This window comes from Sturnus vulgaris, chromosome 5 (assembly GCF_052056855.1).
Source record: "Sturnus vulgaris isolate bStuVul1 chromosome 5, bStuVul1.hap1, whole genome shotgun sequence".
NCBI classification, from domain to species: Eukaryota; Metazoa; Chordata; class Aves; order Passeriformes; family Sturnidae; genus Sturnus; species Sturnus vulgaris.
This window is the reverse complement of record NC_142247.1, coordinates 64,265,176-64,290,532: the sequence shown is the minus strand read 5'-3', so window position 1 is coordinate 64,290,532 and position 25,357 is coordinate 64,265,176. Positions and strand designations below refer to the sequence as shown.

Below are 25,357 nucleotides of genomic sequence, written 5' to 3'. Positions count from 1 at the left end.
TCCATGTGATGTGGCTCAGGGGTAAAGGGTCCCAGCTTTCTTTGAGGCTCACATTACTGACAGCTGCAGTGTTCACTTAGAACTGGAGAAATAAAAACTAGTCAAATTCAGAGAATGAATTTTATACTCAGACCTTCTGATTCAGCCAAAAACCTCTGCATTTTTCATGTCTTTTCATTATGCTTTGCTTTTTCCATTGCCCATGGTAAGGCAAACCAGGAATTAATGTAATCAGGCATAGTCTAACTGGTATTGATGAAGCTTAGCTGATTAATATCAGTCCAGAATCATGCCTTGCATTTCAAGAAATATTATTGTAATTATGATGATGATGATTTGCCTCTTCTGCTTCCATTCCATTTATTGGAATGCCTTCCTTCTTCATTTCCCACTCTGAATACATTCTACACCTTTTTTTTTAGCCTGCATTTTCCTCCCTTGCTGTTCCCAGTTTCTCCGTCCTCTTAGAGGGAATCTGATCTCAGTGTCATTGTCTTTAACACCTGCATTTGTTAAGCAAGTTTGAAATGGATAAGCATTTTGAGTCGCTCCTGTCTTCTTGCTGTCAGCTTGAGGGAGATTCCTTTTTGTTTGTCCATCTCCTCTTGACAATACAGATAATAACAATAATACAGACTGCTGAGCTGATGCAAGACTGCAAACAGCTCCCACTGAAGAATTAGGAAAGTGGTGAGCAAAAATCTGCCTCTTCATTTCTAGTGGCAGATTCTGGAGACATAGCAGCTTTTTCATGACTATGTAAAATCATAGCAATGGAGAACTGTTTTCAAGTGGATTTCTGGAAGGAACAAGTAAATGGCAAAGGAAACCATGCTGTTCATTTTAATGAATTTTAGAGGATTGCCATCTAATTTCATACATTGATCAAACTTGATAAAATTTTACTTGGTCTTGTTTGATGATCTCTTATGCCTGATTTACAGCATAAAATATTATCTATTGTGAAATACTCTTGGAAACAGCTCAGGCACTGCTTTGCATAAATGTCCTGCAGTGCACAGTGCTTCATCCTTTCCTCTGACCCGGGGAATTTAGTTCACTTTTTTTCCATTATCAGAAATAAACAAATCAGATTTTTGACAAAACTCAAATATACCATAAGCTTTCTATGTGAACATATGTAAGTGACTTGATTTGTCAGATAAAAATTCGTATTTATAGTGGAGACAGCAGTATTGCTGAGAAAGAAATAAAAAGTGGGGTTTAGGGACAAATATTTGCTTTTCATTTATTAAGTAAGAGCCTGAGCAACAATAGCAAGATTATTTTTAGAAGCAATGGGATAAATATAGCCTATAAGCTATGTATTATTGGAAGTGTTTATATATAGGTGTATATAGAGATATATAAGTAGAGACTATTAGAATCCCTTGCTTTAAGAAATTTTATTTAATCAATAGCTTTCTATTACTTACTTGAATATTCTATTTTAAACATTGTATTAAGTCTCCTTTAAAACAATGGAACATTCCTTTCTGAAAGGATCTGTCCATCATGACACAATACTGAGTCAAAGCAAATGGTGAAATACTGAGTCAAAGGGAATGAATTCGAAAGTAAACAGTCCTTCACTCTGTGTATTTTTCTGGGGCGTGACAAAAAGGTAGATAGGAACCTGCTTTACAAATAGGAAAGGTTATTAGGACACAAGGACTTGGCGTCAGGCATTATCAGTATTTTCTGTTCCAATGCCCAGGATAAAATTTCCCCTCAGGTTCTGATTTCAGTTTGGGGCAATGTTTGAGGACTCAAGACAATTTAGGAATTTTAAATGTGTGGCATGTGCTAATGGATCATTGACATAAACCGGTTCTTCAGAGGCTCAGCAGCTTTACATTCCTTTGCAGGTAAGGTCACTGTCAACATGCTTAGTGCCCTGTATGTCAGGTTGCAGGTACTTGACACTTTGCAGACAGCTGCAAAAAAACCCCAAAAGGCTGCAATTCCTTCCTGCACTTCTGATTAAGTATTTTGTAAGGTAGAGTCGAATGTTAGAGAGAGAGAATTGATAAAAGATTGCAAAGAAGCAGAGGTAGACTGGTCTGAAACCATGTACACGTGTGAGCAGGTTATTCCCTTAAGAAGGGGAAGAAATACACACAACCCCTTTCTCCTTTCTCTGAGGGAGGCATCTGCAGCAGTTTAACACTTTGGTGGGTCCTGGCAGTCAGTAAATCTCTCTCAGGTTCTCATAGCATTGCTAATACTGGCACCCAGGCTAGACCACAGCTGTGCTATCACAAGATTTAGTTTCAGTGAAGTTTCTTCAGAAGGAACTATTTTATCATGCCATTGTATAATGAGAATAAATGTCTCCACAGAAAATTCTCATGAAAAATTCATGCCTAACATGCCCTGAGCATGTACCATTAATAACTACACATTTTTAAGTCTTGTCAGCTTTCAGTTTCTCTTTTCCTTCTTTTTTTAAAAATACAAAATACTGCAGTGTGTTCTCTGTCTGTGGTCAAGCGATTAAATATCAATATTCTGGCTTTAAACATTTTTAATGGTAATAATAATAATAGTAATAATAATAACAACAGCAACAAGTAGTAATATTAGTGTAGTAGTAGTATCTGGCTTCCTCGAGTGAAATAAGGAGATGTATATTTCTTACAGTAATCATCTTACCCTGCAGCTCTAGCTCAGAATTTAGTCACTCAGCTTAAAGCAAAAATAAAATTGAACATTTTCAGCTTGCATTCTCTTCATTATAAATTGCCAAACAGGAAACTGAAATTTCCTAATAAATGTAGATACTATATTGTAGTAGCCTATATTGTGCTATGCTAATATTCTACCAACTGCACAACTCTACATTGCTCTTAAAATCTTTGAGGGCTGAACAGAACCTGTACCATGTGTTCTCATTCCCTAGAATCAGTATTGGGCAGATAGATTTATTTTACTCAGTCTAATTTCTAGGTCTTTCAGGTAAGAGGAATTGTATGTGCTTTTTCCAAGTTAAAATGCTCTTTCTTGTGATTATCCCACAGTTTATTTTTTTCTGCCACATCAGAAATACTTCAGTGGCTGTCTCAGCCTTTAAGAGCCTTCACAGATGGACTCCTGCATCTCATGTACTCTTTTCATACAAGAAATTTGGAAAAGTAATCACAAATTTCCCTTTGGTCTCACTCATCACATCTGCCCTGCAAGAATAGTGTCATTGCCACATGCTACTTCTTACTCCTTTGTTCTGAGTGGATTTGGGAGGCTTGGAACTGTATCTTGAGAGGAAAGCCATGATATAATAGCTAAAATATCTTCACCTTGCTTTTTCTTTTTACCTTACAGAGCAAAATATTAACTCCTATCAATATATAATGTACCTGATTATTGTTTTAATTTAATAAAAAACCTTTCATCTTACTGTGTTTACGTGTAGATAGAGTTATTCTTTGGAAGGTCTACCTCTCATGTCACCAGTTATCCTAGCATTTTCTTATTGGATATGAATGTATCAAATCCTGAAGTAGCTCCCTTTTACCTGCTTTTATTTGTTTTACTTTAAGATCATTAGGATAGATTCTGCCTCTATGTCTATACAGCAACAGAATAACTGATTTGATGGATCTTTTTGTATATAATGATAACAGTAATGGTAATAACTCCAATCTTATCATGACTGATGTTCATATATGAGAATAATACTATAATAGTATTCCTGTATAAGGAATCATCTCATCATTCTTAGTGACTCCAAACCACAGATATTACTGAACATTTCTTACCTTTCTCTGTGTCATACTGCTTGCTTTGATGGTTTCCTTTTATGATTAATGAAGGTTAATCTGCTTTTTTATTTCTCCCTCTCTGTGTCTCATGGTCTCACTTGTTCTCACCTATTGCAGATCAAGGAACCGTACAAAAAGTTGTTGTCCTACCCACCAACTTCTCTGCAAGTGGAGAACTCATTTTAGAAGAGATGGAGGTTTTTCAGGTTTGGCTTTCTCCTTCTTTTGTTTTTCCAGTGTGTATGTTCACACAAACACTTTGTTCTAACAGACTTTGGCAAGAGCAACTGTGATTTGATAAAAGATCAAGTAAATGTTCATGCTGTCAGTTTGATAACCACATAAAAAGGATTACAAAATGTTGACTGTTGTGAAGGCTATAGCTAGCTGAAGCCCTTTTCATCTCCTATATTTCAGTTACCTATTTTTTATGTTGATATACTGGCTAGAAGGATTTTGATAATCAGTTTTTTAGGAGGTCATGTTATAATGGCTTCCAGAAGGAGACTTTTATCATTGGCATCACTATAGAGACTTGCTGCATTTGGTTGGATTTTCAGATTTCTGTACTTCGATTATCTGAAGATCTTCCCGGTTCTCAGTTGCAAAATTAAATCAAATTAGTGTTGTTTTTGCTTAACTCCTGTTCTTCAAAGTCACATGCCTCTGGAGTCAAGAAAGCTACAAGTTTAAAACAACATAAGCTGAAAAGAAACACAAAAAACAGGGAGATAAAGGAATAGCCTGTCAATCACTCTGGCATATAACAGTTGTAATAACCTAAAGAAAATGTTCACCCTCATGTTGAAAAATCCCTCTTAAATACTTGAATGGGCTATTCATTGAACAGTAGTCTCAGGGCAAATGGTAGTATGTGTCTATAAACTTAGTTAAGGTTTTTGTCACAGCCTTTTCTCTATTTGATTGACAGAATACAAAAAGGAAAATTTAAGCTTCTTTATTGAGGCAGCTCTAACAGTTTCCTAAAGAAAAAGAACACTCATGAAGGCGTCTGTGTTAACACTCATAAAGACATAGTTAGTCTTTCTAGGCTTTTGTTGAAGACTTCCTGCTAAAAAAGATATATGTGAGTGATAGTACTTAAAACACACTCCACCAAGATATTGCTAATTCCATTTACTGAAACATAAATTAATACAGCATGAAGATAGGTGGGCTGAGAGGCATCCTCAGCCTAAACTTAGTTTCTGGGCCTCTATGACAGGTTTATCCTGAACCTTAAAAACCATGACATCATAACTTCTGCTGTTACAATCAGTGTGGCATCATGGTGTTTAGATGAGTCTCTCCAAGAGAGCAAGGATGAAATCTTGGGCCCTGTGCTATTTAATATCAAAGGTAGCAAAGAAGAGATTTTCTTCCAGGGTAAACAAGGAAAGGAGAATGTGGCATCAGGACCAGTGTTGCATTTGACCTGCATTCTCCAAACAGTTGATGAAGCAGCTCTAAACTTCTCCAAACCTTTACCAATTCACATGATTCACAGCCAGATTTTCTAGTCCTGACCTCCCTGCTGTGTTGTGGTCTACTGCAATTAATCCTAGCCCACTGTGAAGGCTTTCGTTTGTGACAGCAGATCCTGAATCTTAAAAAAAAATGCTGAACATTTTTATTACCATCAATTTTATTACTTGTTTGGATGAACATAATGACTTAAGGCAAGGAAAGTAACAATTCCTTTCCCAGCTCTTCAATATTTGATTTGAACACAGACATTAATAGACTGCTGTGATGACATACAGTAGTATACAATACTCTCTGGGAAAGAAACATTCAAGAGCACTCATGCCTTTTTAAAAGAATCTAGTCATTGATAATCTGAATTTATATGTTCCATGGGAACCCGTCTGTATGCACTGTAGATAATTTGTAGGAAAAGGATTTTGTATTCTTACCTGGATCATGTGGTAAATATTCATGAGCTATTTTATGATCTTTCCTTATCATCATGATGTTAAAAAAAAATTGTTGCTTATTACGAAGTTAAAATAATGGCTCCTATATTTATACATGTACAAAAATCTTTTAGATACATGTAATAATAATAATAATGTGGTTGAATTTCAACAATATATTTTGTGAGACATTAATTGTTTATATGTCATTTGTTTAGTTGTGAAAATAATGGTGCTTAGGAGTGAGTGGTTCCTTTTCAGGATATAAAAATATATAGCGTACTTAAAAATTACTTAGGTTTTAGTGACTTTTAAATGCTAATTTTGGGAAAGAGTTATTGACAATGGTTTATAACTCTGTCTTTCAGAGTAATTCTCCTATAACATCAATGAAGATTTCGTCTAAAAAGGTAAGGCCAAGTGGAATGCCTGATTAGTGTTTATTAACTGAGAAGCAAATTGATTTAGATGTTAGAATATCAATCCTTGTGGAGCACACTAAATATAGGGGAATTTTCCATAATGAGTACAGAAAACTTGACTGAAGTTTGTGGGAGCTGTTTATGTGTCCTTCAGCCACTAAGATAAAACAATTTCTATTCATTATGTATAATCTCTAGTTCGCTGGAAGTGCCAGTTTTCTCGTTGTTTTGATTTACAACTAAGATTGAAAAAGTACTAAAAGAGGAAATTCACCCTCCTAATTTTTTTTCTCTGAAGTCCCAAATAGAAATTTTTCCTTGAAAATCTGTCTGATCAGTGTAAAAAGGCAGTGTTGGGGCTGTTGGATCCATAGTGCAATTGTGCATGTTTGTTTAGTAGTAATAAACAATGGCAATAAGAATGATGAAAGCAGCTGAGAGAATTTCTGCTGAAAAGCTTAACACACAAGCTAAAAATGTGTATTCTATGATTTTGCAAGCAAGATGTTGCTCAATATTTTACAAAGCTACTACTAAGTAAACATTATTCACTAACTCATATTCAGTATGGTTTTTCACTTTATGACAAAAAGATCAAAGGAATTTCAAGGGGGTTTGTTCAATATTAATTTATATTTTTAGAATGATTAATTGCTTTTGAGTAAAGCAGTAATTTTGGCCCAGATTTTGGTAATGATCTACTCCCTTTGAACTTCTTTTGCAAAAGCTCTGCTTTATTCTGAAAGTTCTCTTGGCTTGTTTTTCCAGGTATATAAGGCTATCAGAATCTGGCTGTAAGCCTCAACATAATCTCTAGGTTTTACATCTTGGAAATGTATGCACTGGAGGATCCAACTAGAAACTCTGCATAATATTTATTAAAGTGACTATGTGGAGAGCAAATACTTAGTTCAAAGGCTTGAGCCAATAATCCTCACTGAATAAGAACCAAGTTCTAAAATCTGAGCAATATTAACTCAGTCTGTCTGCCCCAGAACAGAACAATGACACTCAATGTCCAAAAAACCATTAACATTCCCCAGTGTTTCTAGGTGTTTTCTAGCAGGAAGGTGGAAATAATATAGGCCTGTTCACCTGGGAGATTTCTGTTGATCTTGACTTTGTATGAATTTTTGGCTCCCCTCTTGGTTTGAGTTAATTCCAAAATTAATTGAAAGGTTTTTTGGGTGTGTTAGCCCGGTCTCGGGTGAAACTCCTCCAGATCTGAAATAAATCTTCCTATTTCCTCCTGCAGCAACAGTTGTATGTGAGCTCAGATGAAGGGGTCACCCAGGTTTCCTTGCATCGCTGCCACATCTACGGGACTGCCTGTGCTGACTGCTGCCTAGCCCGAGATCCATACTGTGCCTGGGATGGCAACTCCTGCTCCAGGTTCTATCCCACGGGAAAAAGGTGAGCAGTGTGAAGCAGCCCAGTGAAGTTTGCAAGGGAAGATGGTTTTTGTTCTGCTGTGTCGCCTGGAGTGTTTTAATGTGATGGAGAAGTGGGGTGTCATTCCTTTCATGAGCATGTTCAAACAATACCCCCATAGCTGTTGTGCTTGGAGTTATTAATCACCTAGGACTGTATGCTGCAAGAGTGTATGGTAAAGAGTTTGGCTTTTCATATTTAATGTAATGGATGAAAAAAAAAAAAAAGGGAAAAAATTCCTAATCATAAATATTAATCTTTCTGTCTCACATACACAAAATCAGTAAGACGTTTGTTCCCTTCATTTAAATTCAATTACTTACTATGGATGTAATTATGATAGCCCTAAATACAGCAAAAGATCTCTCAGGCTGTCTGAGGAATAAACTCATTTATTTTTTTTTGTTCCTCCTTTGCTCCTAAGTGAGAAGAATTATTTTCAGGAAAATTTTAGGCAAATGTGATTTCCATGTAATGCCTGTGGATTTGGGTTTTTTGACATTAGGTTTATTAAAGCAGAAAGGGAAAGCAATTTCTGTTTAATTTACAACAGAACTAATAGTCCATCTCATAATCTTATGCAAAACACGAGTTTCTTTCCTCCTCCCAGGGGAAATATTTAATAGCAGAAGGCTGTAGTGAGCTCTTGTCTTAATAAGATTTCACTTCATATACAAACAAAACTACAGAATACACAATGAAGTGTTACTGCAGAGGAGATAAACCTTTCAGATATATGCTCTCTACAACTACCTGTAAGGAAGTTGTAGCCAGAGGGGGTTCGGCTCTTCTCCCAGGTGACAAGAAAAAGGACAAGAGGAAACAGCCTCAAGTTGTGCCAGAAGAGGTTTAGATTGCATATTCTGGAATCACAGAATCATTAGATATGCTGAGTTTGAAAGGACCAATCAGGACCATTGAGTGCAACTCCTGGCCCTGCATGGGATAATCCAGGAATCACACCATGTGCCTGAGAGCATTTCCCAAACACTTCTTCAAGGCTTGGTGCTGTGACTGCTTCCCTGGGGAGCCTGTTCCAGTGCCCAGACATCCTCTGGATGAAGAACTTTTGATATCCAGCCTAAACCTGTGACTGTGCTCAGTGTCTGCACCTGAGCTGCAGGTGCAGAAGGCCATATACAGTCACTGGGTTTTATTCCTGTTCCCCCATAGAGGGAGACAGTTGACAGAAACAGGCAAAGCTTGGATCTGCTGTTAATAATGTCAGCCCCTGGACAAATGTTTTTGTTATTGCAAAGTTTTCTTGACTTATTCCTTGCTTGAGATTACAAGGTAAAGCCCAAACTGGATATGTAGCAATTGGTAGAGTGCATGGGGTTGTTAACTGCTTTCATTCAGAATATTCAGCCACCAGTTGGCAAACTCATTGTTTTCTTCCATGGAACAAAGGCCAGAATATGTGGGAGGAAAGAAAAGGAAAATCCCTAAGTCTCAGGCCACCTAACTCCTACAGTAACATAGCTGCCAAAAGGTACAAGGAGCTGTCAGGTACACCCTGCCTGTGCAGTTTCCAGTTTGCCATCCCCATTATATACACCCACCCAGGGTTATTTCCACTGGGGCTTACTTTCATGCTGATATTTTGTTTGCAATTTTCTCTTTGTCAAACCAAAATAAACACCTCAAACTGTATGGAAAAAGGTCTGGTTTTCATATGTGAAGGAAATGAGTTGTCTCTTTATCTAACAAGACAGATTATGAAGGAGAAAACATTGGTAATTAGAGCCAAATCCCATTGTCTAGACAGTAGTTTCTGCTGTATGCATTTGCTTATTTGCTTCTTTTGACACTTCTGTCTCCTGTGAATTACTGTAGTTCCTCATGCAACATTGATTTACCCCAAAACACCTTATGGTTTTATCTTGATTTTCTAACTACCACTTTTTCTTTTTTAAATAAATATCTAAGTTTACATTCTCAGAACTGCTTAATGCAAGCAATGTGCCCTCTCTGACAGTGTGGAGCAGCTCGCAGTAGCACAAGAACTCTGACATTTGCTCAGAAATTCTTCATTGCCTTCCTTGTAAATAGTTCACAAGGGTTAAGACCTGAAGGCATAAAATGAAATATTTTTGGTGGTAAACATAAAAACTATACTTGGACTTTCAGTAACTGCTCCTTTAAAATGTCACCTTTCAAATATTTCCTTTTCAAACAATGCAGTGAAGGATCAGGTGACAGGGGATTACGAGCACTCTCTCTGGGTGTTTGTGCATCACCTGGTATAATGTGGCCATAGATGTGTCACCCTTCACTCAGTAGCACTGCAGCTCCAGGGGCTTTCTATGGTTTCTGATCCTCAAGTCCTTAGTGCATGGTTCACAATTCAGCTGTTCAATATCCCGACAGTGTCCGTTTGCAACAATCTATGACCAATGTATTTTTTCCTTGAACTTGATAAATACTGAACTGCCTTACACAATATTTATAAATGAAAAAAATACATCTTAATAATAATTTTTTAAAAAATTGTGTACCAATTTTCATACACTGAATTCTGTGAGCTATGACCTCCTAGCTGAGGACTGAAATGCCAGTATTCCCAGTCCCACTAAACTCCCCAGACAGTTTGCTAGAGAATCATGATTTCACATCTGTCATCCAGATTATATAATAAATTCCCTATTTAGAAGTATCCTGATACTTGGTGAATTTTGTTATATTTTGGAAATAGTCACATCCCTTCAAGTAAAACACAGAATCTTAACTCTCCACCATTCTGAATGAATACTTCAGTCACTCTGCTATGAAGGTGGCTACAGGCACCAAAAATAAAGTTCTTGCTAAAATCGAGAGGAGACCATGCCCTTTATCTTAATTGTGTGCTGGTGTGTTAGATATGAGCAATATGAATCTTATACATCTCATTCTTAGCTGCTTGCCTTCATGAAGAGTTCCAGCTGGGGGTTCTGGCTTTGAATGCTAGGTATTGTGAGTGAACAGAGGTCTCTTTCATGTATCACCTTTGATCCTTCCATCCCTATACCTCCACTGCACAACTGCTTTACCTACAAAAACTGCAGCTGCTTTATAAGCTTCAACAGATGCTTCACCTAAACAGTATCTTTACTCCAGCAAGCCTGCCTGAAGTAAAGCACACTCACATGTGTAGAGTAGGTCATGAACTATACCTAACATTTGATCTAGTAAAAAAACCAAAACACAACAAATCCACAAATAAAAAGTGGTTATTTTCAGTGCAGCTATCTTGGAATAACATTTTGTTTTTACAAAATATTGCAGGAGGAGCCGTAGACAAGACGTGAGACATGGAAACCCTCTGACTCAGTGCCGAGGTTTCAACCTGAAAGGTACTATAATTTAGAGATCCTCGTGCTATGTAAAGAACACATGGCTTTCCTTTTTATGATTCATTATAACTGACATTATCGGTATGGTTTACTGGTAAGACATAATTATTTTCCAAGTCTGAGTTTTGTTTTCATTTAGTTTTAGCATCTTTCCTTTCAATTACATGAAACTTGCACATATACGATAAAAGGATGAGCTGTGAAATACACAGTTCAGCATACTTGAATTGAGAAGCTGACACTGTTGACTTGAAAAAGGTCAAGTTAATTTGAGGGCGTCTCTTTTCTGAGTATTTGATCCCATACTGAGTTTTGGAGCACACCTTTCACCAAACAGCAGGATCTAGGCTTGTCTTTTGATTTATGATTATTCCCTTCTCCCTTTACATGGGAAAAAAATAACCTATTCCAAATTTCTTTATGAAGTCTCATATTTCCAGCTGTGCAACTGTTTAGTCAGCCTAAACCTCAGCGGTGAGGGTGTCGAGGGGAGCCAAGGCTTTGCCCTCCCAGCTGGCTTTTTCTCCAGATTGATGGACATCAGTCAAATATGCCCAAAGTCGGAGGAGTACACATATATAAATGCAGCTCAATTGTCTTCAAGCCCATGCATGTCTGAGCTAGGCAATGGCAATGTATGCCATCAGACCAAGGGCTCACAGAGAATTATGCTCCTTTCACCTCTATTTATTGAGCCTGAATTTTGAAGTATGTTCTCATCTGTACCCCCTGGAGACCAAATAATAGAACTGATTGTAAACGTTTTTATTGATGTTTTACTAATCAAAGAACAATCCCTTAACATCATATGTGAAAGGTTCTGTTAATAATTCTACTGAAATAATCTCCACTGGTTGTTGGAAGAATCTCCTGGATGAGAAAAGACCACAGCAGTCAGTTGGGTGTAGATCCCTCTGCTTAAATGAGCCTTTCCCCATGAGTCAGTATTAGGTCATTTATTGAAGCTGAAGAGCTTGAACAGATAATTCGAGAGATGACCCCAGTGTTAGAGAATATACCTGAGTTCTGAGAGATGTGTATTGAAGCAACTTGAGCTACGTGTCTTCCCCTGCAGGCATGTGCTGAGACCTCCCACCCATTGTCTGTTCCAAGGGTGGGTGTCTCCTCATTCCATGTGGAAAATGTGAGAATGTCAACTGTCTGCTTTCTGGCCTGAGGGGAAACAATTGTTTCAACCTTGACAGTCTTGTGAAACAGGTTTCTTGTTTTCCAGCCACTTTTGTAATGTGGATGTATTTATAGGTTTACATATTTTACCATCTTTGCAAAGGAAGTTTCGGTGGCAGCAGTGGGATATAGGATAGATAGATGGCAGTTGTTTCCCTGGAAAAAAAAAAGATTAAAAGAAAGAGCAATTTAGACCCTTGCAAAATTAGAGCCATTTATAGCAAAATTACTATATTTGGGGAAAAAAATGAAATCTACCTAAAGGACAAAAGAGCAGAGAGCCAAGCAAAGCCAAGGAATCTTCCGAGCTCGTAGAGAACCATAATGCTGAATTGAAGTCTTTAAACATGGTAGACCTCTAAGCATGTATAAACTCAGTATTTTTGGCACATTGTTATTTTTAAGTAAATCATTAAGAACTAGGCAATCTTGTATGTTTTCTTTTCATGTCTGTTTAATATTGTTATGTTTGTGTTAGTCCTTATAGCCATTACAGAAATGCATTTTGAATGCAAAGTATTTCCACATTATTCTCCTAAAAGTTAGAATTGGTTTTGGTACAACTCCCTAAATGTGCTGAAGGACTACAACCAGGCAAAGTCTCCTTACTTCAGAATAATGGATTTCAATTTCACATATCAGTTGATGAAAGAAGCTGAAAAGATTGGGAGATAGAGACCGAGGAAAACCAGTCTTAGGACTGTGCAAAAACAGAGTCAGATTTTAGACAAGCAGACCTCTAGGTATTTGCAGATCTCATTTTGTATCGATTGCTCCTTAAAAAAAAAAAAAAAAGTATTTAATATATGAGGCAACCTTTTAAATCCGGAGGTGCTTTGTTTTCAGGACAAATATGATTTGGATCTAGCAATGAGCATCCAGAAGTTCCTACTGGTAACTGCCAATTATTCATCTGTCGAGACTATAAAGGGACACAACAAGTCTAAGTGATGACATATGCTCAGCACTTGCCCAGGTGTTTCTGGAGTGCTGTAAATCTGTCTTTCTCTTTGTTGCTGGCCTGTCTACATATTCATCACATTTCAGGTTGAGAGCCAAGTCCCTTCCTTGTGTTGGAAGAGAAGCAGAGGAGCAGGAGCCCAGCCTGCCCTCTCTCTCCTCCCCGGGATGCTGCACACAGCTGGAATAGCTGGAGCCTTCTTTAGGGCATGATGCTTTATTTTGGTCATACAACCGTATTCCCCCAACTCATAAATAGTGAAGTGTGAAGAAATATATAAAATGCTTCATTCTCTTTTGGACTAGTAGATAATGAAATAATTTCACAGAAAATTATCCCTGAGCTCAGTTTTTCCATTAGCAAAGTTTACCAGCCTATCAGTGTCCTAATTTTTCAGAACAGACCATGTCATTCTGAAGAAACTGGTATTTGAAACTGAATGCACTTCTTCACATTTCATTTAATTTCTTTGAAAATTTTTCCCAAAAATTATTTATTTTTGGCCAATATCAGAATCAGGCATACTTCATTTAATCTATATTGCAGAGTTACATGTTTTCCTAATCAAATAACCATTCACAGTATCCTGACCTGTTTTCTTTTTCTTTCTTTTTTTCTAGCATACAGAAACGCTGCAGAAATAGTTCAGTATGGAGTAAAAAACAACACCACCTTTCTGGAATGCACACCTAAATCTCCTCAGGCTTCTATTAAATGGCTGCTACAGAAAGACAATGACAGGAGGAAAGAGGTGAGTAATGTGAGCAGGAGCTCTGGGAGGATCATCAGTCAGCATCAGATTCCTTCCCCAGACAAAGAGGAGGGACAGTTTGTTTTTATCGGGCAGTCTGGCTACACTGAAGCTGGAGAATTTGTGTGGATGCAGGACAGTGACCATCATTTACTCATATGAATAAAAGCAGACTCAGTACAGCTGGGACTTCCTCCTCAGCCTCACTGATTTTTGTCAGATCAAAACAGCTACCAGAAAATTAAAGAATATTCACACCTAACTAATTGCAAACTGAAGGTTTGCAGCACTCAGAACTTCTTATTGATCTAAGGAAATAGGCACAAAAGCAATAACTTGTATAAAGTTCAGGAAGAAGTCAGCATGCAGTAGCTCCTCTGTGTTATTGAAGAGATAAAAGGCAAGAGTGGGAGATATGTGAAAGGTTTCTTTAGCAAGAAACTAGCCTAGGCTAAGAACACGTATTGACAAAAGTATTTCCTCACCATGGTGCAATCACATTTTCCATTACTGCAGTCTCTAAGGCTCTCGAGTTTCAGCACTGTAATATACAGTATGATTGTTTATGGGGAATGTGCCTTCCTTAAGTAATATAAAAGGGGAAAAATCCATTTCAAATCCAAGGCACCTACTATATGAATAAAAAGAAACATCTTTCAAAAGGAACTTTTAAGTAATGTGATGTCTGTTGATAGGTTATAAATACTATAGAGTATTATTCTCCTATCAGGCCATTTTACAAAAACAGAGGGGACTTACAAATGTCTCACTGAGTTTTCTAACTATTCAAAGAGTCAAGCCATATCCTGGCAATAGGTGCAATTCTTTATCCATTGCTTCAGCAGAACATCTCCCTTTTTTACTTTTATGTTGAGTAACTATATTAGAATCAATGCAGTTTCAAGGTACAGCAGGCAGAATAAAGCAATCAAAGTGTTAATTAGTTTTCAAGCTCTCAGATTTCTGGAAATTTTCCATAATGTCTCCAAAAGTTTACAATAGCAGAATACCATAATAAGTAAATTAGTTCCCAAGAGAACCAAGTATAATGCAAAGTACAGTAGCAAAATAGAAAAACCATTCAGAAAGTGGTTTCCTTTCATAATGGATTGAACTAGCAATTTTTACCTCATACTGATATGCAAAGGGACATCTGCGCATTAATTTGTAACTGGATGATAACGAGCTTTGGTAACTTGCTTCTTTCAGATGATGTGACCATCTCCTGGGACAGTAGAGTCTAAAGCCAGAAAGAAATAGGAGAGTACCTGTGCTCCTGGTTAACATTGAGCCAAGCCCTATTTGAGGCCACTGTGGTGATAATTTTTATACAAGGTTATAGACTCTGCAGAGCAGAGTTCTTCAGCAGGAACTTGCTCAAAATCAAAATATTTAATGAAAAGCCACCTTGAGTTCAATGCCAAATTAGCCTCCCTGGTCCTCCATCTTTCTTCCACTGAGTCTCAGCAACAATCTCTTGATTGCTGAAAGAGATATTCTCAGGAGTGCAACAGGGCAGATAAAAGTTTGTTTCTTCAACTTTACTATTTGAACAAAATGAAAACTTCTATTTCGTGTGGTTTCCAGATTTTCATCTTTGTCTACAACCTGATCAAATTTATTCTAACTTACAAGATTGGTGGTCTCTTAAAGATAATGACATAGAAATATAGTGACTTCAGGAAAGTCCAGAAGGTCCAATACTCTGTTGTTCCATAACCTTCCCTAAAAAGTTCCTTTTTGCTCTCTAGGTGAAGCTGAACGAGAGGATCATCGCTACTGAGCACGGGCTCCTGATCCGCTCTGTGCAGGACAGCGACCGGGGGCTTTACCACTGCATCGCCACAGAGAACAGCTTCAAGCAGACCTTGGCAAAGATCAATTTCAAGGTGCTGGATTCAGAGGTGGTGGCTGTCATGACTGACAAGTGGTCCCCTTGGACCTGGGCCGGCTCGGTGCGAGCGCTGCAGTTCCACCCCAAGGACTTTGTGGGGGCTTTCAGCCACTCCGAGATGCAGATGATTAACCAGTACTGCAAAGACAGCAGGCAGGCAGGTCAGCAGAGGGAAGAATCCCAGAAGATGAGAGGGGACTACAGCAAGCTAAAAGCCCTTATCAATAGCAGAAAAAGTAGAAATAGAAGAAATCAATTACCTGGATCTTAATTTTATTTTGTAGTAATAGATATTTTTGTCCTCAGTGTAGGGGGCTTATATTGGTCTATTGAGAACAAATTTGTGCAAATCTGATAAAAAATTAAATGAAAATCCAGCAAGCCTCATAAAAGATCTGTCTCCCAATTAAATGCAGTGTAACCTAATGAAAGAAAATATCTCAGAGCATTTTCTTTCCTAGATGCTTAGTGACTCTAGGCTGGGCTCTGTCCTAGAAGCAGCACTGAGTATTCATCTTAAACCAGATTCACCTTTAATATCTCAGTGTTTAATTATAGGTGAATAGAAATTTTTACAAAATCAGTGCATTGTCTTGCAACTCTGGAACTGTACCAACTAGACTGGTGGTGAAAGAATCTGGGTTTAACATGCATACTTAGAGTAGGATGGTACTAAGATTTCCTTGCACTGCGTTTAAGAACGAGTTTCTTCTTGTTTACTGCTCATTATTGGGTTTACAGCTTTGACTCATTGATCAAATCATGTGAATGCATGTGGATAGGAAGCAAGTAAAGTGTAGTAGAAATGTTTCATTTGCTCACAGGTCAAATGAAGGAACAAAGAGAAGAAAAACAAAGAATTTATACTTTATCAGAGTAAGCACTGATTATTGTGCATAGTATGAGTTGTAATAAATTAATGAGTTCTGGAATGTAACTTAAAATATCTCTGCTCATATTGATTTTTATTAAAATATGGTGTCTTATAACACTACATAGCTTTATAAGTGGCAAAAAGGTAACATGAGAATGTTCATTATACACACAATTTTGAAAAACACCTAAGTGACTTAGGTATTTCACTACTTTTCAAAGGAATACACTCCAATTTCTTTTCAAAGGACAGAATGTAGATATACTGTATAGTGCTTGTTCAGAAATGAAAAATATAGATTATCTTTATTCTGTTCCCTGATTAAATTGGAGCTGGTCTGCAATGTGAAAACAAGTCATAAGTGTCTTTGAAAATTTTAAAACATTATTTTTTCAATTGTTTTTGCAAAGTTGCAAATATTTTAACTAGAATTTTCTAATTAAACCATTCCCATTTTGCAGTCTTTGTACCCTTATTCTTTTCCATGTTATTTTCCCAATTTGCTCTGATTTTCAGTTCTCTGCTGAAAAGCAGATCAGGAAAAGAAAAGAAGAAGAAAAAAAAGAATGAGGGAATAATAAAACTGAAAAATAGGTTTGGGTCAAAAACCAAAAACTATAACTTGAGAGGCATGTTCAAACAGAAATCTTTCATTTAAGAAGCAGCTGTCAGGTCTAATGAAGCAAGTTTTGTTGAAAATTGGGTGAGTGTGCACCAAGCCATCCTAGGAAAAGCAATCGCTTTTTATTTTTGAGCAACACAAATGCCAAAAAGGAGGACAGGTCATCAATCCTTTTACTATGTAAGAGTGTTCTGGAAGCCACAGAGTCTGTTCAAAATAGTAACAGGGATTTAAAATGTATGAGTATCTTAGAAAAATCACAATTTTTTATGACATTATACAAAAATATAAACTGATGTTCAGCTCAAAACTGAGCCATGTTAAGTTAAAATTCTGCTTCTATTAGAATTCTCTGGGAGTAACTCTACAGGGCATGGGAAAACACTTCTGGGTCTGTGCCTGTGTGAATTCAGTTTAGTGCAATGGAGGTAACACTGGTATTTATCTGCCATTAGTTGGATTGTCACTTTATCACCACCTCATGAAGGATAGCTGAGAAATGAGCCCTGATCACACCATTTAAACAGTCTCTAAATCCCTTTGTGGGAGCACTTTAAATTTAATTGTGTGCTTACTGCTTGCATGGCAGGGCCAGCCTGCTCATATATTGCCATCTAGTTAAGTGTTCTCCTTACTCAAGGCCTAAATGTGCATTTCTGCAATATTTAGCCATTGATAACTAAGGTCCTTCTTATGGAAACCATCAGGAAACTTTCTCTGACCTCCATGAGATTGAATTTGGCCCCAAGAGAGGGCAAAGTAGATTCTGGAGGAATCTGGCTTTTTTTTTTTTTCCCCCTGATCATGACTGACTTCTGAAGTGTGTAAGTGACAAACCAAAAATCAAGTGCCATGAAATAGAACTACCTCCTGGGATGACACTAGTGCATATTCTCTGTATGCTGCCATGCTCTTCCTATCCCTCCAGCAGATTCACTACAGAGTTAGTGTGATACTAACTGTGTCTGTTGTGAGGATCATGATTGCTTCCAGATGGAATACAGTAATTAATAGGTATTTCAGGGTACAAATTGCCCTTTAAGTGGCTAGGTACAGTAATATTTTAATAGGCCCCCATTAGGCCTCAGAAATTACAGTTACACTGTTTTCTAATAGACTATTGGCAATAAGGGATTCCGTTAAAACAATCAGCATAGCTCAGAGTTTCATATGATTATAAAATAATATTTTTAAAGCTGCTTCATATACCATTATTATGGTATGACTGTTTAAGGGATTATACTTAAACTAACATTTTTCCTGCTGCATGAGAACTCTGGTATATAAATATAATAAGCTTCTGTCAGTGCACAACTGGTCCAAGCTTCCAAGCTTTAGGAGCCTTCCTGCATGTATAGAGAAGTCAGGAACCAGAGCTCAGCTGGTGTAAACTAATGTAACTTCCTTGCTGTCCTTGTAGCTACTGGGGTTGATACCAGCTGAGTGCTGGGCCTTACATGTACAGAATAGACAAACTGCAATTTTTGTTTAAAGTAGCCCCTCTACTGTAGGTAACACCAAAACTTAAGACTGTAATATTATTTGTGCTATTTAATACTTCCTATTTTGAGGAGTTCTAAATAATGTATATAATTTTATTCCTTAAAAAAATGCAAAAGCAAAATGACTTCTAGGCATAACTTCACCAAATGTAAAGATATGTTGTTCTCTGCCAAGAATTTCACTGTGTATTGGTATTTTTTTTGCCTTTTTATTTTGTGTAGTTTGTAAAGTTTGCTTAAATCTTGACCTAATAATGTGTTCTTTGCAATTGTTGTTACTGTAGATATGCGTGTTTTATGAAGAGAATCTTGGTTATAAAAGTGTAGGTATGTGTATAAGTTCCTAGCATGATGAAGCTGTCATGACAGTGAATATGCATCATATAGTGTGTAAGAAAGAACAAAATGTAGTTTAACATAGTGCTATTTAATTGAATATCTAAAAAGCCCAACAAAATAAAGTGTGTTGCAACATCTAAGAAATTTGTTGGTTTCCCCCTTATGGATGCGCATTTAAAAAAGGAACTTTTTTCTTCTTTTAAAAAGAGAATAACTTGAAAAGCAATTCCCTAGATTTTTTAAATAAGTTCAAGAAAATATTTGGAACATCAGGTTTTGTAGCTGGTCAGTTCCAAGCCCTACTCTGGACTGAAGCCCCAGTGACAGAGATAACAAGGAACTCATGAGGAGTCAGAGATTGTTTCTTTGGGAGATTATCCCATAGAACCACCTTGCATAAAAGCAGGTTACTGTTCTTTCATTCATTGTTTAAAAAGAGAAGAAAAAATTTGTTTTCCCCTAGGAGTATAAAGTAAATCAGACATGTATGACTAAAAAATGGGAGTGAAGTGTAAATGCTTTTTTCTTTGATTACACTGAGAAGAAAAAAAAAAAAAATCACCAAAAAAGCACATTCTGTGAAATCCTGATTCCTTCAGCTGAGACTCCTGGCATTCTCCAGGTATCTCTGCAGGGAGGACAGGCTGCTGGGGCTGCACCACAGGGAGTCACAGCTCTCTCCCTGTTTCCTGGCTTGTACTTGGAGTGAAATAACCTGCCTGACACCTACAGTATGCTCCTTTTTCCTGCAGTTATCATCCAAGCAGTGTTACTGCTGCTCTTCTTACTGGCTGTTTTCCAAGATGAGAACAAGAAAGCATAGGTCCTATTCAGTTCTTTGGAACAATAATTGAAAATTAAATGTCACAAATACTGACCTTCATAACAACATTCTGGATCGTTAAACGTGGATTTTGATTTCCCAGATAGATAGGTTGCTGGAAGGCTTTACGAGGTGTGAGTGGATAAGATGACCTCACTCCAGGATTTCTGTCCTGGCTGGTTCCTGGATGTGCTGATATTGGAGACTTACCTGCTCAGCACTCAGACCAGTCTGGGTCAGAAGCTGAGTTTTCAAGCACTCCCACGTGATGTAGGAAATGTTTGGATAAGTCTCCAAAACAGATGGACATTGACAGAGTTTTACACTCTTGAGAAAGCTTTCCCAGGTCTGATCTTCTGCCCATCCTTCTCAGTTGTCTTTTGCTGATCTTCCCTGACTCTTTTTTACCCTCTCCTGCAGGGTTCAGCACTTTTTGATTCCTTGGTTCCAAGCAGTGGCAAAACAAAACATGGGACTTCTCTGGATATCAGATGTGAGAACTCTGGGGGTCTGACACTTCTCCCTCGACTTCCAAATGTCTGTTAGATCACTTTTTTCCCCTCCATTGGAAGCTACTGCTTTTTCTAAGGTCTCCCTTCTGGTGGTAAGAGCTTTCTAAGGTTTCCCTTTGAGTAAATGCAGGATGCAGAACTCAGGCACTTCCTCAGGGGACTGAGCAGTGTCAAGCACAGCCTCCTCCAGGCAGCCACAGAAGCCCAGAGGCGACCAGTGAAAAATGTTGCCTGCACAGGAGGGGCTGCCAACACTGCTGTGGCTCCCAGTGCTACCAGATTATTGTTGCCTCTGGAATTAACTGTTGCCTCCAGAACAAAGTCAGCAGATGTAACTGTTGTGTAGGCCATAAAAGAACAGGTTGTGGCATTGTGGCTTTTGCCTAAAGCAATGGGCTAGGTCTCAGGAGACCAGTGCTTCTTTATCCTTTTCACTGCAAATGGCTTGCTGAGCCCTTCTCATGCACCCAAAGTGACTTCATGTGCTGTGAGCCCAACTACACACACTTAGCAGTATACCCAGATGTGCATGCATACCTGGAGCTACCTGCATAGAGAGGAGCTTTTATTTCCATGCAGTACTTACCTTTCTTTGACATTAATGTGTGTCCTCTTCTGTTTCCACATGGGCAGAAGCAGTCCTCACAGTCCCAAGACATCAACAGCTTGTAGGTATTGCTGTTATGATCTCTGAGAGCATTTTAAAGACAAGTAATTTGTCAACAAATGCTCTTCTATTCACTCTCCTTTCCAATTTACCTTGTTCTATACCATCTCAACAAGAATTTCCTTTTAGCATCAGGAGACTAGCACAGTGAAAGTAATAAAACATGTGCTGTCATTTAACGTGTCTAATCTAAACTAAAGACTGAGATTTAAAGATGCTTTGGCATTCTGAACACTCCAAGAAGCAAATTCAACACAGCTGGCTCAGCAGCCAACAAATAATTACTCTACAGTGATAGACTGTCCTGTATCCCAAGACTCATTATTGGATTCCATATACAGCTCTACAAAGCAAACAGCATTTTTGTATTCTTAGCACTCTATCAGCTTCATTATTCCTGATTTGAATGTCTGATAAACGAACAGCCTCATATGCTGCCCTTATAAATGAACCTGAATGTTTGCTGAGCTCCACATTCAAGATAGTTTAGGCCAAGGGATTTCAACATATCCAAGATTTTATAGAGCCATATATTTTCTTTCAAAGGATTTTAGGGGGAAAAAAAGCCAAATTAAAAAATGGCCATTATTGTTGTCTGTGGCAAATGAGAGTTGATAAAAAGGATTGTTTTCTAGCTTGAACAACAAGATGCAGTGTGGGGAAGGAAAAAGAAAAATGCATTTGCTTAACCTTGGGTTCACAACCCTTTGGATAGTTGCTGTTCCTTGGCTCTTTGCAGTAGTCCTTTTTCCAGTATCTGCTCTCCCTGTCTGCCTTTTAAAGGGCCCTAAGACCCATGCAGTTCATACTTTTTTTCAAGCTGACAACTTAGGACATGATGTCCACGGCATTCTGTCAGGCTTTTTGTATAAGACCTCAGTAAAAGCTGTATTATATACAGTTTTACCTATGATAACTGCCTAAGAAATTTAATTATTTGATTCAATATTTGGAAAAAAACTTGTCATATTTGTAAGGCTTTGCTGAAAATGGCACAGAGAGAAGGACAGGACCCCATAATAAACAGAGAACTGGAACATGCCATGGTCCTTACATGAACACTGTGAACATTTTCTCACTGCTACATTGTGTTACATGATAGAAAAATATTCTTATATTAGGCTTGAAAGCCCAATTTTCCCATAGGTTAAAGCTCACTAAGGCTAAGGAAGGCCCTTTCACGGTTCAAAATGAGATTCTGCTTGAGGCCTTTGAAGAGCTTTTATGCCCCCCTTAATTTTGGTTAAAAATTAAGCCATTTCCTCCTTCAAAAGCTCTTCTCCCTCTAAGGTTCTTCTCCTCCTTCTCTGTATGGACTCTTCTTTATTCCTTTGCCTTTCCTCAGCTGAACTCATGCTGATAGTCTCACTTTAATTTAACTCTTTTCATTATAACCCCTTTTCACACCAATGCTCTGAAATATATCACCTATTATAATCTTCAAAAGATGCTGCACTTTATTTGTTTCATCAAATTTCTTTGCTTTGTAGTGTCAGCAAACAAAATATAAAAAGTATAAAACATCTCCAAGGTATTTGTAGCCTTTGAGCTTAAGAATAATGATTGGAACTAAACTACTAGCTACATGTATATGTTCACACTCAAGAAACATTAAAATAATACTTTGTTCTATTATTTTCAGCAGAGTGTTCTTTATTCCATACATGACACTACAAGTATCTCAGCTAAAGGACTTTGTTTTGGAGAACTTGAGATATAGTAAAGGACATAGATTAAAAATATCAATAGATTATATTATACAGATCTATTTGTCAGATTGCCAGTCTTAAACACCTTCAGTTAAATTACCTGTAGGAGAAATTGCTTTGTAACTCAGCTTTATAATGAAAATAATTAGTCCAAGCTATCCAAAGCAGTGAGCATGAAAATAGTTCCTAAGACTGTGTTCTTTGGAGGGGTAAAAGCTTTTGCCACAGAAGAGAAAGATCACTTCTATTATCACAGCAACAAAACCAGGTGTTTCCTTCACATATATGGGACAAAAAGGACCTTATAAGTTTTCTTCCCTTTGCAAGTTTTCTAAGGATTAAAAAGATCAATGATATTTACCTATATATGGGTTTTTCCTATGCATGGGTCTGTCCTGGGCTGTGACTTCCACCTAGAGATGTCTGAGCTATGAGGAAGTGGTTAAAGCAGAGAATGCTGTGCCTGCTGGGCTATCCAGGGCTCCAGAAGTAGGGAATAATGGGTGGTGCCATTTGGTAACCACCTGGCCCTCTGGAGAACGCTGGAGCCATCTCCCTGCAGAGGGGCTGTTGTGGTGCAGTGCACACAGGCCAAGGAGCCCTAAATGGACTCAGAGACAGTTCATTTTCTAGTGTTGCTGGAGACCAGCTAGAGATTAACAAAGAAAGAATTGCCTTGCCAGTTTATTCGTTCCTGTCAAGAAGGCAAGCTGTTATTTTGAAAGGAGCTAACGACACGATGGCGAAAACCATATAAGCTGAACAGAAACTTCCCCTGTATCCTCCAGCCAACTGTAAATCCAGCCAGCAGAAATCTTGGAAATGGTACAAGCCTTCCTGCGTTGAGAGCACTCAGGTTGGGGTGCCAAGAATAAATCTCCCTCTGAGGGAAACCTCTGAAGTAAGTGCTGTTGCCTGAGCTGTTCCTGGCTGTGAAGGCAGAGCTGAGTGTGGCAGACAGTGTCATGCCATGCCAGATGCTGCATCCCCCCAGCCCTGTGTACACCAGATTTTGCCTCACTTGTCAGTGTGAGAGGAGAAGGAAATGGTGCAGTTCCCCTCTTTGCCTCAGACTGGCAACTCTGCGCCTCTCCTTTGGTTCACTCCAGCTACTCTGTGCTGTCCCAGAAAGCTGAGACAGTCAGAAATACCATTTAACTGGTTGATTAAGTCAATTCACTGCTGCTTTTCATCACCAGAACCATTGGGTCTAGGCCATTATTTTAAGTCCCTCTATAAAGACAGAGCACTAAGTTGCACAAAGATAGAGTTGGGTGATACCAGCATCCCAAAGAAGGGCAGTGCAAATCAAGACTCTGATTTGCAAATAATTATTGGCAGTGACCTTTTTCAGCTGTAAGATGGGAGAGTAGTTTCTTAAATATTTACAGCATGCTGCACACCTGTATTTCCCTAAACAAGATGCAATATACTTTCAATTTGAAATTTAGCTACTGGGAAAAAAACCCAGAAAATATATAATTCACGAAAGAACCAGAATTTAGGTCAAGGCAGTTCATGCTGAAATACTTTGAGTCTTAAGCAATGTCATAAACTCCTTGGCTAATGCATTCATAATCTAGCAATTCCTATCCACAGATCCTAGGGAAGATCCAGCAAGTATTTCCTTGAAGACTTATTAAATTGCAGCCCAGTGCGATGCAGTCCTTGTCTCAGTTCCTTAAGCCAGGTTCCTAGTGAAAACTCCTACTGACATTACTCAGCTTGGATGAGTGAGGGCTGAACAAGGCCTGTGGGATTGAGCTTTCTAAGAACCATGCTCAGTGTCCTTTTCCTGTGTCCAGGGTCTTCTGCAATGGAAATCTTTCTCACCACCTGGTCAAGGGTGAGCTGTAAACTCTCTTCATAAATTTGTTCCAAATCCCTGAGAAGAACATTTATTTTCTGTGTTATTTATTTTAGGTTACTATGGCCATAGTTACCATATACAAATTTAGATTATTGCAAACACACAGTAATGAGAAAACATTCAGAATATATGTCATAGGGAAAAAAAAAGAAAAATTGTCTCAGTAACATTAAGAAAAGAATCAAACTCCAAAATTAGAATTATCTCCTACACATTTTGGCATTATATAGAAATTAAAATGCACTCTGCTGCTGATTTTATTTGATAAATCTCTGTCATAACTGTGACAATTTTATTCCTCTCCATTACCTACACACCCTAAAATCTTGTATTATTTCCTCTACTTTGGGTGATTAGAAAGGTTGCTAAACAATTTCTTCACTGGATGTTCTCCCTTGTAGGAATAACCACGTTTTATTCAGGAGTGAGTGCAGTCCTAAACCAAACAGAGACACATGGCTGAATTTGTAACCCCAGCTGTCCTGTGGCCGTGCTGTTTAGTCCATCAACTCCAGCAGCACCATTATTACCAGCCTGACGAATTGTGGCAGTTGGGACCTGTTTGCTGCCTTGAAGTTGCCTTTAAAGTTGGCTAGATGGTGCTAGAACACACTGCATCACATTAACGAGAATATGGCTCACATTCTTACTGCTGATCAGAGACTGCTTAAAACTTGGGTTTACAATGTGCCTCCACACTTAAAAATTGTAAAATGAGCCAGTTCTACAGTCCAGTCCTGGACTAGAAACTATTAACAGTGCACTGGTAACTAAATAGTGATT

General features: G+C 38.0%; 1 protein-coding gene across 1 annotated transcript in view; it reads left to right on the top strand.

Annotated features, from left to right (window-relative positions):
* The window catches only part of SEMA3C (semaphorin 3C), a 116,197-nt gene extending 97,060 nt beyond the window's left edge, over nt 1-19,137 (top strand). The window contains exons 13-18 of the mRNA XM_014883459.2: nt 3,879-3,967; nt 6,046-6,087; nt 7,355-7,512; nt 10,795-10,862; nt 13,632-13,762; nt 15,514-19,137. Of these exons, the coding sequence (XP_014738945.1) occupies nt 3,879-3,967; nt 6,046-6,087; nt 7,355-7,512; nt 10,795-10,862; nt 13,632-13,762; nt 15,514-15,927 (902 nt within the window). The 3' untranslated portion in view covers nt 15,928-19,137. The remainder of the gene's footprint in view (nt 1-3,878; nt 3,968-6,045; nt 6,088-7,354; nt 7,513-10,794; nt 10,863-13,631; nt 13,763-15,513) is intronic.
* The last annotated feature ends 6,220 nt before the right edge of the window (nt 19,138-25,357 follow it).